This window comes from Papio anubis, chromosome 20 (assembly GCF_008728515.1).
Source record: "Papio anubis isolate 15944 chromosome 20, Panubis1.0, whole genome shotgun sequence".
NCBI classification, from domain to species: domain Eukaryota; kingdom Metazoa; phylum Chordata; class Mammalia; order Primates; family Cercopithecidae; genus Papio; species Papio anubis.
In genome coordinates, this window is record NC_044995.1 from 46,874,935 (window position 1) to 46,891,423 (window position 16,489).

At 54.7% G+C, this 16,489-nt stretch overlaps 1 protein-coding gene across 1 annotated transcript; it reads left to right on the forward strand.

Annotated features, from left to right (window-relative positions):
- Positions 1-261: 261 nt before the first annotated feature.
- On the forward strand, positions 262-12,095 carry MYDGF (myeloid derived growth factor). Its single transcript, XM_003914703.4, has 6 exons — positions 262-535; positions 2,206-2,256; positions 5,611-5,672; positions 9,171-9,252; positions 9,924-9,996; positions 11,577-12,095. The coding sequence occupies exons 1-6, from the start codon at positions 362-364 to the stop codon at positions 11,654-11,656; spliced, it is 522 nt and encodes a 173-aa protein (XP_003914752.1). The 5' UTR covers positions 262-361; the 3' UTR covers positions 11,657-12,095.
- The last annotated feature ends 4,394 nt before the right edge of the window (positions 12,096-16,489 follow it).

Sequence of the window (16,489 nt, forward strand, 5' to 3'; positions counted from 1 at the left end):
CACACATCTTGACTGCAACGATTATGAGAAGTTCGCTTAATGGTGACCTTCGATTTCCCTCACTCCCTGTATATTTCCTAACTGAAAGAGCTGCAGTCAGCCACGCGGCTGGGGAGGGATCCTGAGCCCCCGAAACGAACTCCATTACCACCTGAGGGACCCTCCAATGACCGCCCGGTTACGCAGGGTCCCTAGGGCGAGGCAGCCCCTCGGCAAAGTCCCGCCCCCAAGATGGCGGCCCCGGGCGGGGAGCGCCGGGTCACGTGATACAGCCTACGCCGACGTGGCCTCCAGCGGACGCCCCACGTGTCCCTCGCCGCGCCCCGTCCGCCCGCCCTTGCCCTGAGGACCCTTGTCCAACATGGCGGCGCCCAGCGGAGGGTGGAACGGCGTAGGCGCGAGCTTGTGGGCTGCGCTGCTCCTAGGGGCCGTGGCGCTGAGCCCGGCGGAGGCGGTGTCCGAGCCCACGACGGTGGCGTTTGACGTGCGGCCCGGCGGCGTCGTGCATTCCTTCTCCCATAACGTGGGCCCGGGGGTACGTGCCACCGCCGTCCCGGGTATTTCGAGTGCTGGCAGGCCGGGGGAGGGGGCGCGGAGCACTGGGGGCGTGGCCTGAGGAAGGGGCGCGGACCGCAGAGGTAAGTACTGAGGAAGGGGTGCGGTTTGTTAGGGTTGGAGGCTGATTGGTGAGCGCGGCACATTGAGACCGGGGTCACCACTGGGGCAGGACTGAACTCATGGGGAGCTGTGCCTTGTGGGCGCCAGCGGCGTTGAGGGGGCGTGATCACCTGTCACCTGCCTAGAGTGTCCAGGCAGCCCTGCCCTCCAGGTGGGGAGGGGGCAGTGATGGGAGCAGCAGGAGGCTAAGGGGCATCTGCCCTCCTGGGCCTGATGGAAGTCAGTCGCTGCAGCTCCGACGAGGGAGGAAGTTCCCCTTCCTTCCGTTGCACAAGATCACCCCTCACCGAGGGTGTGAGGCCGGGTCCTCAGCCCTGTACTCAGCTTGTCGGCAAAGTCTCTTCCCCTCTCAGCCTCCCTTTCCCCGTCTGTAGTAATGGTATCGTTACTGTTTTTTGACTACTTCATTTTTTCAGACTTCCGTGCAGTGGCGGGATCTCGGCTCACTGCAACCTCTGGCTTCTGGGTTCAAGCAATTCTGCCTCAGCCTCCCCAATAACTGGAATTACAGGCGCGTGCCACCACACCCGGATAATTCTTGTTGTTGTTGTTTTTTGAGATGGAGTCTCACTCTGTCGCCCAGGCTGGAGTGCAGTGGCGCGATCTTGGCTCATTGCAGCCTCCGCCTCCTGAGTTCAAGTGATTCTCCTGCCTCAGCCTCCCGAGTAGCTGGGATTACAGGCATGCACCACCACGCCCAGCTAATTTTTGTATTTTTAGTAGAGAGGGAGTTTAACCATGTTAGCTAGCTGGTCTCGAACTCCTGACCACAGGTGATCCTCCCAATTTGGCCTCCCAAAGTGATGGGATTACAGGCATGATCCACCGTGCCTGGCCAATTTTTGTGTAAGTAGCAATGGAGTTCCACCATGTTGGCCAGGCTGGTCTTGAACTCCTGATCTCAAGGCGTCTGCCTGCCGTGGCCTCCCAAAATGCTGGGATTACAGGTATGAACCACCGTGCCAGGCCAGTTTGCTGACTACTTCCTTAAAGCTAGGTGTCATGCCAAGTCCTTTTTATGTTACGCCCAAGATACGGATGAGAAAATGCTTCAGATAAAAAAGAGAAACAGAGAGAAAATAGAGGCTCAGACTAAGTTTTCACTTGTCCAGGGTCCCCATGTCCCATGGCAAAACCCATCGCTACAAAAATATGAAAAATTAGTCAAGCGTGGTGGCAAGCGCCTGTAAATCCCAGCTACATGGGAGGCTGAGGCAGGAGAATCGCTTGAACCCGGGAGGCAGAGGTTGCAGTGAACTGAGATCATCGCACTTCAGCCTGGGTGACAGAACAATACTCTGCCTCAAAAAAAAGAAAGGAAAATTAGTTGGGTGTGGTGGTTGCGCACCTATTGTCTCAGTTACTTGAGAGGCTGAGGCAGGAGGATCGCTCAAACCTGGGAGTTCGAGGCTGCAGTGAGCTGTGATTACGCCCCTGCACTCCAGCTTAGGTGACAGCAAGATCCCGTCTCTTAAACAAAATAAAAATTTCCTTCTACCAGACCTTTCTTTTTCTTTCATTCTCTAGGACAAATATACGTGTATGTTCACTTACGCCTCTCAAGGAGGGACCAATGAGGTGAGTTATTCAAAATTCCTTCTAGCTTACTGTGACAGTATCCGTTGTTGTATGGAGATGTTCTGTAGCAGACAACAGGGTTGGGTCTCACATACATCATCTTACACTCATTGAATGATTCTTCCTAAACCAATAAAAAGGGAGAGTATTGGCATTAAACAGTGATGACAGATTCTGCTGTCATTATTCCACAGAGCAAGCAAATGTCTGGACAAAAGGAGGGATGGAAGATGGGAGTCTGCCATCCCCATGAGCATCTGTTGGGGTGTTGTATTTTATGTGTAGTGTAACAAGTTATCACAGCTTAGGGGCTTAAAACATAGCACCCATTTATTATCTCATAGCTTTGTAGGTCAGAAGTCCGGGTCAGCTCAGCTGTGTGCTTCATAAAACCAAACTCGAGGTATCACAGGCCGGGCATGATACCTCATGCCTGTAATCCCAGCATTTTGGGAGGCTGAGGTGGGCAGATCACCTGAGGTCAGAGTTTGAGACCAGCCTGGCCAACATGGCAAAACCCCATCTCTACTAAAAATACAAAAATTAACTGGGTATGGTGGCACACGCCTGTAGTCCCAGCCACTCAGGAGGCTGAGGCAGGAGAATCACTTGAACCCAGGAGGCAGAGGTTGCAGTGAGCCAAGGTTGTGCCACTGCACTCCAGCCTGGGCAACAGAGTGAGACTCTCTCAAAAAATAAATAATAAATAAAGGTATCACAGGCAAGGCATGGTGGCTCATACTCCGTCTCTAGGAGCATGAAATTAACAGAAAATTAAAAAATTAGCTGAATGTGGTGGCGTACATCTGTGGTTCCAGCTACTTGGGAGACTGAGGTGGGAGGATCACTTGAGCCCAAGAGGTCGGGGCTGTAGTGAGCCATGATTGTGCTATCGGGCAACAGAGCAAGACCCTGTCTCAAAAAAAAAAAGTCTCTGGGCTGGGAGAAGAATCCTCTCCTTCAAGCTCTTAGTTGACAGAATTCAGTTACTTGTGGTTCGAGGACCAAGGTCCCTGTTTCCTTGCTGGCTGTTTTCTCCAGCTGGTGGCAGAAGAGCCGGTAAGAATGATTTGGGCCGGGCACAGTGGCTCATGCCTATAATCCCAGCACTTTGGGAGGCCAAGGCTGGCGAATCACCTGAAGTCAGGAGCTTGAGACCAGCCTGGCCACCATGGTGAAACCCCGTCTCTAGTAAAACTACAAAAATTAGCCGGGCATGGTGGCACATTCCTGTAATCCCAGCACTTTGGGAGGCCGAAGAGGGGCAGATCATCCGGGGTCAGGAGTTCAAGACCAGCCTGGCCAACATGGTAAAACCCCGTCTCTACTAAAAATACAAAAATTAGTCAGGCATGGTGGCACATGCCTGTCATCCCAGCTACTTGGGAGGCTGAGGAAGGAGAATCACTTGAATCCGGGAGGTGGGGGTTGCAGTGAGTCAGGATCGCGCCACTGCACTCCAGCCTGGGCAACAGAGGTAGACTCTGTCTCAAAAAGAAAAAGGGTGATTTGAAGCACTTGGACACATACGCCACTGCTGCCCTTGAGGGAACTGCAGGGCAGGGAATACAGGCAGCCTCTAGGAGCTGAGAACAGCCTCTGGCTGCCAGCAAGGAAATGAAGACTTCAGTCCCGCAACCGGGAAGAACTGAAATCTGCCACAACCACAAGAGCTTGGAAGAGGACCTTGAGCTACCAATGAGAGCCTAGCCCGGTGAACACCTTGAGACAGGTTTCGCCATGTTAGCCAGGCTGATCTTGAACTGCTGACCTCAAATGATTGGCCCGCCTCGGCCTCCCGAAGTGCTAGGATTACAGGTGCGAGCCACCAGCGCCCAGCCTCCTAGAGATTTTTCTGTATCCTATGTAAAGAGCTTCAATTGCATGGACATGTGGAATTAATTGACAGCCCCGTACTAATGGATCGAGGGTTACTTCCAACCCAGTCTGTGAATAACCTTGGCCAGGGTTCATTGTACAAGTGCGGTTACATCTGTGGGGAAACTGCCCAGAAGTGGGATTCCTGGGTCCGTTTTCTTAAAAGTAAAACTGGGCCGGGTGCGATGGCTCACGCCTGTAATCCCAGCACTTTGAGAGGCCAAGGCGGGTGGATCACCTGAGGTCGGGAGTTCAAGACTAGCCTAGCTAACATGGTGAAACCGCATCTCTACTAAAAATACAAAAGTTAGCCAGGCGTGGTGGCACACGCCTGTAATCCCAGCTACTCAGGAGGCTGAGGCAGGAGAATCGCTTGAACCCTCGAGGCAGAGGTTGCAGTGAGCCGAGATCACACCACTGCACTCCAGCCTGGGTGATAGAGCGAGACTCTGTCTCAAAAAAAAAATGTAAAACTATGTGTTTTGAGATCTTGGTAGATATATGTTCACTTGTAAGAAATCCTGCAGAGAGCTCCAAGTACCCTTTAACCAGGTTCCCCAGTGGTCACATCCTGCAAGATGCTAGTCATTTTAGAGATGGGGGATCTCACTAGGTTGCCCAGGCTGGTCTTGAACTCCTGGGTTCAAGTGATCATCCCGCCTCGGCCTCCCAAAGTGCTGGGATTACAGGCGTGAGCCACCATGCCCGGCCTGCATTTTCCCTTTTGTTTGTACCTGTTGCAGCTCCACCAACAACTCGGGATAGCCTTGGTTTTCACACCCATATGGTGTGTTAGCAGACAGTGGGCCTTCTGCCGTAGGAGAAAAAGGTATCTCACTGTAGTTCAGCTTGCGTTTCGTTTTTTTTTTTTTTTCCATAAACGATGTTGGACATACTTTTATATGTTTAAGAGTTGTTCTTAGGCCTGGCGTGGTGACTTACATCTGTAATCTCACCACTTTGGGAGGCCAAGGTAGGAGGATTGCTTGAGGCCAGGAGGTTGAGACCAGTCTGGGCAATATTGGCAAGACAGTGATTCTGCAAAACACAGAAATTAGCTGGATGTGGTCCCAGCTACTTGGGAGACTGAGGTGGGAAGATTGCTTGAGCCCAGGAGGTGGAGGTTGCAGTGAGGCGAGATCGTGCCACTGCACCCCAGCCCAAGCCACAGAGAGAGACTCCGTCTCAGAAACAAAAAAACGTTGTTCTTATCTCCCCATCCTTGGGAGCCACTTTGGGGTGGTTCTCATTTGAGGCACCACTTTTATGGGAAGGATGTGTTGCAGGCAGGCTCCCTGATCACAGATGGACAGCAAACCCCAGGCCACCAGGAGGGCGGGGCAGGGCATATAGTGGCCAGCCCCTGAATTGGGAGGTACAGAAGAAGTGGCCTGACTGTAGAATCAGAGACACACCTGGAACTCTGCGAGAGCGTCTGGGTGTCTGGCGCTGACCCACGCTGTGTTCTCTCCCCAGCAATGGCAGATGAGTCTGGGGACCAGCGAAGACCACCAGCACTTTACCTGCACCATCTGGAGGTGAGGCTCGGGGTGGGGATGGCATCTCCGGCTGCCATTGGCCTGCCCGCTGGCCCCGGGAGCTGCTTCGGAAGGCAGGGAACAAGAGAGGACAAGGACGGCCAGACAGATGGGGGCGGCACCCCTGGAGGGGAAGACAGGCCAGCAGGGGGACTCATGCACGTGTAGGTGGGGGATGGCGGGGTCGCTGGGGCGCGACTGCTCCCCAAGGAAGTGCACTGATGCAGAGGCTGAGAAGGTCTGGGGGAGACTAGGGGAGCCTGTGCGGGGCAACGTCCCAGAAAAAGGAGAAGCAGCTCAGAGGGTACGGAGCATCGACCAGGGCCCAGGAAGGCCCCGAGGGGCTCCACCCTCCCCTGAGGGTGACACGAACTCACCAAAGGGCTTTTTGGCAAGTTTTCTTTCTTTCTTTTTTTTTTTTTTTTGGGGGAGCGGAGGGGATGGAGTCTCCATCTGTTGCCCAGGCTGGAGTGCAGTGGTGCGATCTTGGCTCACTGCAACCTCCGCCTCCTGGGTTCAAGCGATTCTCTTCCCTCAGCCTCCTGAGTAGCTGGGATTATAGGCGTGTGCCACCGTGCCTGGCCCTTTTTGGCAATGTTTAAAAATTGAGATAAAATTCCATAAAACACAGCATTTTAAGCTCACAATTCAGCTGCATGTAGTACTTTCTCAGAGGTGTGCAGCCAGACCTCTGCATCCAGAACATTTTCATCCCCTGAAAATAAACTGTTCCCATCAGAGTCATTCCCCTTCCCAGCACATAGCAGCCACGCATCTCCCTCCTGTCTCTATGGATGGGCCTGTCCTGGACGTTGCATAGAAATGGGGTCAGACCCTCCCTGTGTGGCCTTTGGTGTCTGGTTTCTCTCACTGAGCGTGACATCCTCAAGGCTTATCCGTGCTGAGGCCTGTGTCAGCCTCGTTTCTTTTCCTGGCTGAGTCCTATTCCATAGGGCTCCCTGCAGGAACCTGTGGAGCTCATATCCCTCTGACTGAAGGAGGCAGACTGAGGCAGGGAGCCCCTCCAGGCACCGACGAGGACGGAGTCGGGGGTAGGGGGTGTGCCCAGATTAAAGCCTGTGCAGAATGAGGATGGGGTGGGTGGAGAGGGGATTGGAGGGTGTGTGGAATGAGGATGGGCTGGGTGGAGAGGGGATTGGAGGGTGTGTGGAATGAGGATGGGGTGGGTGGGGAGGGGAGAGGGGGGGGTGTAGAATGAGGACAGGGTGGGTGGGGAGGGCACAGATTGGAGGCTGTGGAATCAGCCAGCTGGGGTGGGAGGAGGAGGGAGATGCTGGGAAGAGTCCTGGTGGAACTGGCGGAGCTGGTGCAGGTCTGGACTGGGGACGAGCTAAGCCAGTGACAGGTGTGGGAGTCTGTGGGGTAATGGCCGTGGAGTTTTGGATGATGCCATCTCCCAGGGAGTGTGTCCCGCCAGAAGGGGCCGCAGCTGGCACCTGCAGGGACCCCAGCATGACCTCCTGTTTCCCCTCAGGCGTGTCTTTACCAGCATGTTCTCTGAAGGACCAGCCTGATGGCTCGTAGCCTTCTTGGGGTGCAGACACCTGGGAATCACACAAAAGCTGTGCCTCTCTTCCATCTGCCCAAACACACACGCGTCTGGGTCCACAGCCCCTCCCCAGGTCTCCCCAGGCACTGCCTGGTTCGGCCCCTGCTGCTATCCTCAGTCAGGCTCATGGTTTATGGGCTTATCCAGCTCCACGTGTCCCACTCATTCTCGTAACTCCACTGCCTAAATCCCAGCTTGATCTGGGAAAGGACATGAAGGGAAGGAAGCCATCGGGCCCCTAGTGGGGAGGAGGTCAGGGGCTTCAGGAATCTTGTCCCTTCTTCCCTGATCCTTGGCCCAGAATGTCTCAGCCCAAATGGTGGGTATTTCTTGAGCATTTATTTTGTGCAGACACTTTGGAGGGAGAAGTCCAAGCTGTAGTTCCACCGCTGTGGTCAGGTTAAAGCACGTTGACAAATGAGAGATGGAGATCAGGGAATGGCGACGTTTAATTGAAGGACAGGGTGTGATTTGCTGCCTCGTGTGGGCGTTGTCCCGCCATCCCCTGAAGGGTGCTTTACAAACAGCAGGTGTACACCCAGTCATTTCTGGGGAGATTCTCACCCACTCCATGGGACTGGCTGCGTCACAGGCAGGCCAAGGCCAGCCCAGGAGGCATCAGCAGGGTCATTGACAGGAGACAGGCCCCATCACCCCAGAGAGACCCTGCAGAGGTCGCCCTGTAGTCACGGGGAAGCCCACGGTCACCATTGTCTGTGCAGGCCACTGCCCCGCACGGACCCCTGAGCCCTGAGTGCCGGCTCCCCAGAAAGCATCTGGGCAGGTGCAGGCCTGGAGCAGTTGGGATGGTGGCTGGGCTCACCTTGAGCCTGAATCCTCCTGTCCAACCCCCACAAAAGCTCCCCAGGGGCATGCTCAGCCCCGGAGACCTGCCACCCCAGGCCTCCCCATCTCAGACAGTGACTGGATCCTCCCTGACCAGGCCTGTTGGCAGTGCTAGGGCTTAAAGAAGAATCTAGGGGCTCCCTGGATACCCTCGCCCCACCCATGCACGTAGAACCGCAGCCAGGGCTTCCACAGAAATGGCCGCCCTGCTGCTCCTCCATCCCCATCACACTCTCTTCACACCAGAGATGCCATCATCCCCTGCTGTCACCTTCCGGCACCTTCTGCCACTCCAGTTCCTTAGAAGCCCCCGTTAGTAGCCTCCTAGAGACTTGGGCAGATGCTCCTCCCCACTTCCTAGTTAACTCCTGTACTTCCTAGTCAGCGCCCTCTGGGAAGCCTTTACTGTCCTCTCATTGTCCAGCCCTAGCCCCCATCGTAGTACCTGGATTGCTGTCGGCACCCGAGAAGCCATGTGCAGTGAATGGACATGGGGTCCTGTCCCAGAGCAGCTCCCAGCCTACAGAGGAGAGAGGCATGTCTGTGAATGAGCTGGAAGAACATTCTGGCACAAAGGGGCCAGGCACGGTGGCTCACGCCTCTAATCCCAGCCCTCTGGGAGGCTCAGGCGGGCAGATCACTTGAGGTCAGGGGTTCAGGCCAGCCTGACCAACATGGTGAAATCCCGTTTCTACTAAAAATACCAAAATTAGTCGGGTGTGGTCGCAGGTGCCTGTAATCCCAGCTACAAGGGAGGCTGAGGCAGGAGAATCACTTAAACCAGGAGGCAGAGGCCACAGTGAGTGAGACTGTGCCCTTGCAATCCAGCCTGGGCAACAGAGTGAGACTCCGTCTCCAAAAAAAAAACCCAAAACATTCTGACACAAAGGAAAGAGGCTCTGATGTTGAGAGGGCCCTATCCATCCTTCCTAGTCAGCAGTGTTCGGAAATGGTGTCCATGTTGAGAAGCAGGCATGAGACTTGCTGACCCCAGCCCAGGTTCCTGGTGGGGCTACTTCCAGGGCTCACAGACCCAGACCCAGCAGGCCTGGCCTGACCCCCTCGCCCCCCTTCCTCTGCAGGCCCCAGGGGAAGTCCTATCTGTACTTCACACAGTTCAAGGCAGAGGTGCGAGGCGCCGAAATCGAGTACGCCATGGCCTACGTGAGTATCTTGGGGTGGGGCAGGCTCTGAGTGTGGTTTCTGTGCACTGGGGCAGCTGTGAGATGTTCCGCCACGAGAGGGCTCCGTGGGGACAGGGAGGAGAGGGGACAGCGAATCCTGCAGAGGTAGGGTATGTAATTTGGAGGAACCTGGCACCCAGACGCCCCCAGACCAGGAGGCGCCGGGACACGGGGAGGTTGATAACCTGCTGCTGCTGGCTTCTCTTGTATATGCCAGAAAAGACTTCTCCAGGCCAGGTGCGGTGGCTCAACGCCAGTAATCCCAGCACTTTGGGAGGCTGAGGCAGGAGGATTGCTTGAGGCCAGGAATTTGATACCAGCCTAGGCAACATAGCAAGACCCTATATCTACCAAAAGTTAAAAAAATAGCCAGATGTGTTACTGTGCACCAGTAGTCCCAGCTACTCAGGAGGCCAAGGCAGGAGGATCACTTGAGTCCAGGACTTTGAGGCTGCAGTGAGCTATGATTGCACTGCTGCATTCCAGCCTGGACAGTAGAGTGAGGCCCTGGCTCAAAAACAAAAAAGTCTCCTCTCCCTCATTAGTAAAAGCACAAAGCTTTAGTCTGTGCTTCTTTGGAAAGCAAACTGAATCGTTCTAATGATGAGCGTTGAAATGGCCCTGGTAAAGTTTTCACTCGTTCTCTTTCAGTCTAAAGCTGCATTTGAAAGGGAAAGCGATGTCCCCCTGAAAACGGAGGAATTTGAAGTGACCAAAACAGCAGGTACGGAAAGATGGGGATGGGGTAGAGGTGACGACACCCCCATCCAAGGGCGGGCAATCGGGGCGGTTTGGAGAGGGGGGTCGGCCATAGGGGTCCCTGGAGACTGTAGACCAGGCATCCACAAACTGGTTCTGTAAAGGCCACCTCATCAGTATCTTCAGCTTTGTGGCACTGTAGGTTCTGTCTGAGCTGCGCCATTGTGGCACAAAGCTGATGCAGACAGTATGTCCATGAACGGGTATGGCTGTGTACCACTAGAACTTTATCTTAGCTGGGCGCGGTGGCTCACGCCTGTTATCCCAGCTGCTCAGGAGGCTAAGGTGGGGGATCATTTGAGCCCAGGAGGTCAAGACCAGCTTGGGCAACATAGCTAGCAAGACCCTGTCTCGACAAAAATTTTTTAAAAATTAGGCTGGGCGTGGTGGCTCACACCTGTCATCCCAGCACTCTGGGAGACGGAGGTGGGCAGATCACTTGAGGTCAGGAGTTTGAGGAGGATCACTTGAGCCCAGGAGGTTGAGGCTGCATTGAGCTATGATCGCACCACTGGACTCCAGCCTGGGCATCAGAGTAAGACTCTGTCTCAAAAACAATAAACAGGGCTGGGCGTGGTGGCTAACACCTGTAATCCCAGCACTTTGGGAGGCCAGGAGTTCCAGACCAGCCTAGCCAACGTGGTGAAACCCCGTCTCTGCTAAAAATACCAAAATTAGCCGGGTATGTTGGCACATGCTTGTAATCCCAGCTAGTCAGAAGGTGGAGACAGGAGAATCGCTTGAACTCGGGAGCCGGAGGTTGCAGTGAGTCGAGACCGTACCACTGCCCTCCAGCTTGGGTAACAGAGAAAGACTCTCATTTCAAAAAAATAAATAAAATACATAAATGAAATAAAGTAGAAACCATGAGGGCTTTGAAGTTGGGACCGTGGCATGCCGAGGGGAAGCTGCAAGGGTCACTGGGAAACATCAGGGTCCTCCTTTGGTTGCCTGAGCAGCACCAGTGGCCTCAAGCCATGTTCAGCTGCATGGGGCCAGTGCTAAGCAGAAAGAGGAATCGGAGGCACCGAGCTGGGGCAAGGGTGGGAGGCGAGGGAGTGGACAGAGCAGGTAGGGCCAGGAGACTTGGGTGTAGCAGTGGAAGCCAGAGTTCCGACCCTGCTGGAGAAGTGTCATGTGGGCCTCAGACAGGTTCACCCACTGAGCAGGAGGTCTTGCAGCCTGACCCACCCTGCATCCTGTTCAGGCCGGGATCATCTCCTTCCTGGGCTGCTTCTGGCCCCTTTCTGCATCTCTTCTCAACAACATGGCACAAATGACCAGGGTTCTTCCCACCTCAGGTCTTTCTGTGGCTTCCCGCTGCCTGCCACCTCTGTTAGCCCCACTGACCTCACCCTCCACACCACCATTTTCCCGTCTATCACCTGTAAGACTTTCAGAGCCTGGGGCCTTTTCACATGGGAGTCTGCTTTGGAGACTGCTCCCCTTCCCTGCTCAGCCCCCACTGTGGACCCCACCCCAAATCCTCAGGACTTCTGAGAATTTTCAACGTTCAGGGCGCAACCATGTGTTTCTTTCTTGTAGTGGCTCACAGGCCCGGGGCTTTCAAGGCCGAGCTGTCCAAGCTGGTGATTGTGGCCAAGGCATCACGCACTGAGCTGTGACCAGCAGCCCTGTTGCGGGTGGCACCTTCTCATCTCTGGTGAAGCTGAAGGGGCCTGTGGCCCTGAAAAGGCCAGCACATCACTGGTTTTCTAGGAGGGACTCTTAAGTTTTCTGCCTGGGCTGACGTTGCCTTGTCCGGAGGGACTTGCAGGGTGGCTGAAGCCCTGGGGCAGAGAACAGAGGCCCCAGGGCCCTCCTGGCTCCCAGCAGCTTCCCAGTCCCCGCTTCCTGCTCAGCTCTTCTGGACTCAGGATCGCAGATCCGGGGCACAAAGAGGGTGGGGAACACAGGGGCCACACTGGGGAAAGCAGCCATGCTCCCCCCAACCCTCAGAACTGCTTTCCTATGTTTACCCAGGGGACGGACCTCCTTTCAGATGAACTGGGAAGAGATTAAATGTTTTTTCATATTTAAATAAATAAGAACGTTAAAAAGCAACCCCACAGCCTGGGCCCTCCCGGCTGGCCATTGTGCGTCGGGGGCTCAGACGCGGCTGACACTGCCCCATCGAGGGCAGGTGGGTGGTGTCTCTGGGTGGGACTTCTCTGCAGGCATCAAAGCACTGGATCCCAAGGTGGCTGTATGTGAACTTGCCTCCTTCCCCCCTTGGCACTCGCTGTCCCTGGGCCTCCTACATGCTGCACACTCAGGTTCCTGTGCCTGCCAGAGGCCCCAGCCCAGGAGGATGTTGCAAGGCCGACCTGCTCTCTGCAGCCTGTGGGCGTTGTTTTCCCTTAGTGTGTGTGTTTTTTTTTTTTTTTTTTTTTGGCGTAGTCCCTCCTTGTCACCCAGGCTGGAGTGCAATGGCCGACTGCTCATCAGGTAAGCTCCCGCCTCTCCGTTCACGCATTCTCCTGCCTCAGCTCTCCCCGAGTAGCTGGGACTACAGGCGCCCGTCAGCCTCGCCAATTTTTGCATTTTTAGTAGAGACGGGGTTTCACCATGTTAGCCAGGATGGCCCCATCTCCTGACCTCGCGGATCTGCCCGCCGCCTCCCAAAGTGTTGGGATTACAGGCGGAGCCACCGCACCCGGGCCTTTTTTTTTAGACAGAGTTTCCATCTTGTCACCCAGGCTGGAGTGCAATGGCACCTCGCTCATCAACGCCTGCCTCCCAGGTTCGGCGGAGCCTCCCGCCTCAGCCTCCCAAAAAGTACCTGGGATTACAGGCACCTGCCACCACTCAGCCTATTTTGTATTTTTAGTTGAGACGGGGTTTCACCCACGCTGGCCAGGCTGGTCTTGAACTCCTGACTCAGGTGATCCATCCACCTGCCTCCCAAAGTGCTGGGATTACAGGCGCGGAGCCACCAAGCGCCTGCCCTTTTTTTTTTTTTTTTTTTTTTTTAAGACAGGTAGTCAAAGTGGGAGCTCAAGTTCGTAACTTACCTCTAGAGGCCGAGACGGATGGATCACGGTCCTCCCAGGCAAGGACAAGCCCAGACCGACCCCTGCCCCTGAAACCCCCCGCCCCTACTAAAAAATAAAAACTAGTCGGGCAAGGTGGCGGCCTGCAGTCCCAGCTACTCGAGGCTTAGAGGTGAGAATGGCATAAACCTGAGTAGCGTGGAGCTTGCAGTGAGCTGAGATCCGCCACTGCAGTCCAGCCTGGGTGACAGGAGCCAGACTGCCTCAAAAAAAAAAAAAAGACAGGGTCTTCCCCACACCCAGGCTGGAGGCAGTGGCACCACGCTCACTGCAGCAACCTCCATCTCCTGGGCTCAAGTGATCCTCCCACCTCAGCCTTCCAAGTAGCTGGGACTACAAGCATGCGCCACCATGCCCGGCTAATTTTTGTCTCTTTTTTTGATAGATACGGGGTTTTGCCGTGTTGCTCAGACTGGTTTTGAACTGGGCTCAAGCAATCCACACCTGCCTCGGCCTTCCAAAGTGCTAGGATTAGAGGCATGAGCCACTGTGGCCAGCCTCCCTTAGTTTTTTGAAGCTGGGTTGCAACACAGTGACTAAAAAACAGAAACAAGCCAGACGTGATGGCTTACGCCTATAAATTCCAGCACTTTGAGAGGCTAAGGCAGGAGAATCACTTGACACTAGGAGTTCAAGACCAGCTTGGGCAACATAGCAAGACCCCCATCGCTACAAAAAAAATAATCATTTTAAAATTAGCCAGGCGTGGTGGCACACACCTGTAATCCCAGCTACTCAGGAGCCTGAGACAGGAGAATCGCTTGAACCCAGGAGTCCAAGGCAGCGGTGAGCCAAGATCGCACCACTGCAGTCCAGCCTGGGTTACAGAGCGACACCCTGTCTCAAAAAAAAGAAAACCAGCCAGCCTTCCCACTGCACACTTGATGCCACCACGTGAGGAAAGGCCTGACAGCAGCACACGTCAGCAGGAAGGGCCCCTAGACCAAGAATGGCAGTGCTCTGAGGTCTGGGGACCCCTCTGGGGCCAGGAGCCTTTCCAGCTCTCGACTCTGAGGCTCCACAGGGCCCAGAAGATAAGCACAACAGGGTTGCCAGAGCCTCCTGTGCAGAAAAGGCCATGGGAAATGGTGCCCACCGCCCATACCCCGGCCCAGGGTGGGGGACTCTGCCATGGTCAGCTGGGAATCACCCACAGCTTCCGGATCCGTGGTTCCAGGCATCAAAGATGATGCCCAAGTGCCTGATGCACCAGCACACGGCCAGGGGCACCAGGATACACAGGAGCTCTCTGAGCCCACATGCATGTGTGTGCTTTTGTTTTGTTTGTTTTGAGACGGAATTGCTCCATCACCCAGGCTGAGTGCGTGGTGTGATTCTCGCCTCACTGCAGCTTCCTCAACCTCCCTGGGTCTGGCCATCCTCCCAGATAGCTGGGACTCACAGGTGCATGCCACCCTGACTGGGCCACTTTCGGCCTTTTTAATTCCTGTTTCTGAGACCAAGTCTCACCTTTGCTGCTCAGGCTGGAATGCAATGGCACGATCTCAGCTCACTGCACCTCCGGCCCCACGCTCGCGATTCTCCTGCCTCAGCCTCCCAAGCAGTGGGATTACAGGCACTCCGCCACCATGCCTGGCTAATTTTTGTACTTTTAGTAGAGAGACGGGAGCCTTCACCTGCTGGCCAGGCTGGTTTGAACTCCTGACCTCAGGATTCATTCTGCCTCAGCCTCCCAAAGTGCTGGGATTACAGGCATGAGCCACCACACTCAGTCTTATATTTTTTTTAGAGATAGGGTCTTGTTATGTTGCCCAGGCTGGTCTCAAACTCCTTGGCTCAAGTGATCCTCCTGCCTCGGCCTCTCAAAGCCCTAGGGTTACTGGTATGAGCCACTGTGCCCAGGCTGGTGTGTGCTTTTATTTAAATTGTTCCAGCCGGGCACAGTGGCTCACTTCACACCTGTAATGCCAGCACTTTGGGAGGCCGAGGCGGGTGGATCACGAGGTCAGGAGATCGAGACCATCCTGGCAAACACGGTGAAACCCTGTTTCTACTAAAAATACAAAAAAATTAGCCAGGCATGGTGGCGGGCACCCGTAGTCCCAGCTACTTGGGAGGCTGAGGCAGGAGAATGGCGTGAACCCGGGAGGCGGAGCTTGCAGTGAGCCAAGATTGCGCCACTCACTCCAGCCTGGGCAACAGAACGAGACTCCATCTCAAAAAAAAAAAAAAAAAAATTTGTTCCGTAGTTCTATTTGGTTTGTTTCCTTTAATTAAATCTCAAATTTACAAGAGTCCAGACTGGCTGGACAGCCCAGCAGGGACACGTAGAGTTTTGCACATTGATGTCTCAACAGCACAGGGTTCCATCGGGGCTTCGTGAGAGAATCAGAATCCACGTAAGTTCTTGAAGGTCTGTCTCTCGGCCTAAGATAAGCGGAAAAGGTTGCCTTGGAAGCGTGGGGTAGAGGTAGGAACAGCTGGCTCTCTGGCCAAGACCTTTGGCTTTTTCACGGAAGCAAAAACCAAACCACAGGAAACCTGCTCCGAGTCTGGGGTCAGGATTTCCTATCAGTGAGTGCGGCAGGCCAGGGAGAGGCGAAAGGGAGTGGAGAGGACTGTGGCAAAAGGGAGAGGGGCAGCCCCTACACAGCTTCACCAGGGGTCAGTGCAGGCTCGGATGGCCCCGACTGGCGAGTTTGCAAGAGAAACTCCAAATCTGGACGGGTGTGTGTGATCTTGGTTTTTAAATGCTGGCACGTTTCAAGTGTCTCCAATACTGGATGGAGCCGGCTAGACCTACCTTCTCACCGAGTAAGGCCCACAGGCCCCTGCGGCAACCTCTACCCTCTACAGACGAGGTTCTGCAAAACAGTCATGGGACCTCGTTTCCCCTCCCCCGCAGGCACCCAAAATAACCTTCCTGACCTGCAGCACCATTTTGCAACCTTTGAGAACCCATGCCCCCTGCTGACAAACAAAAATGGCAAATAGACTCCGCCACAGCACGCCTCCACGCCCCGAGCTAAGAATCGCGGCGTCTCTGGGTAGTACCAGAGCCAAGATGACGGCCAAGCTTTGCTTTCTTGGGTCTGTCTTATAAAAGCAACATGGTTGGCTGGTTGGTTGCTGATTCTCCAAACATGAAATCACGATATTACAAACGTGCACACTTTGTGAGGCTGAGGGAGGTAGATCGCTTGAGCCCAGGAGTTTGAGACCATCCTGGCAACATGGTGAGACCTTGTGTCTACAAAAAATACAAAGATTAGCCAGGTGTGGTGGTGCACGCCTGTAGTCCCAGCCGAGGATCACTTGAGCCTGGGAGGACGAGGCTGCAGTGAGCCAAGATTGCACCGCTGCACTCCAGCCTGGGCGACACAGCGAGACCTTGTCTCAAAACAATAAATAAAATGTGCATACATCTCAGGTGGTTTCCCCTAC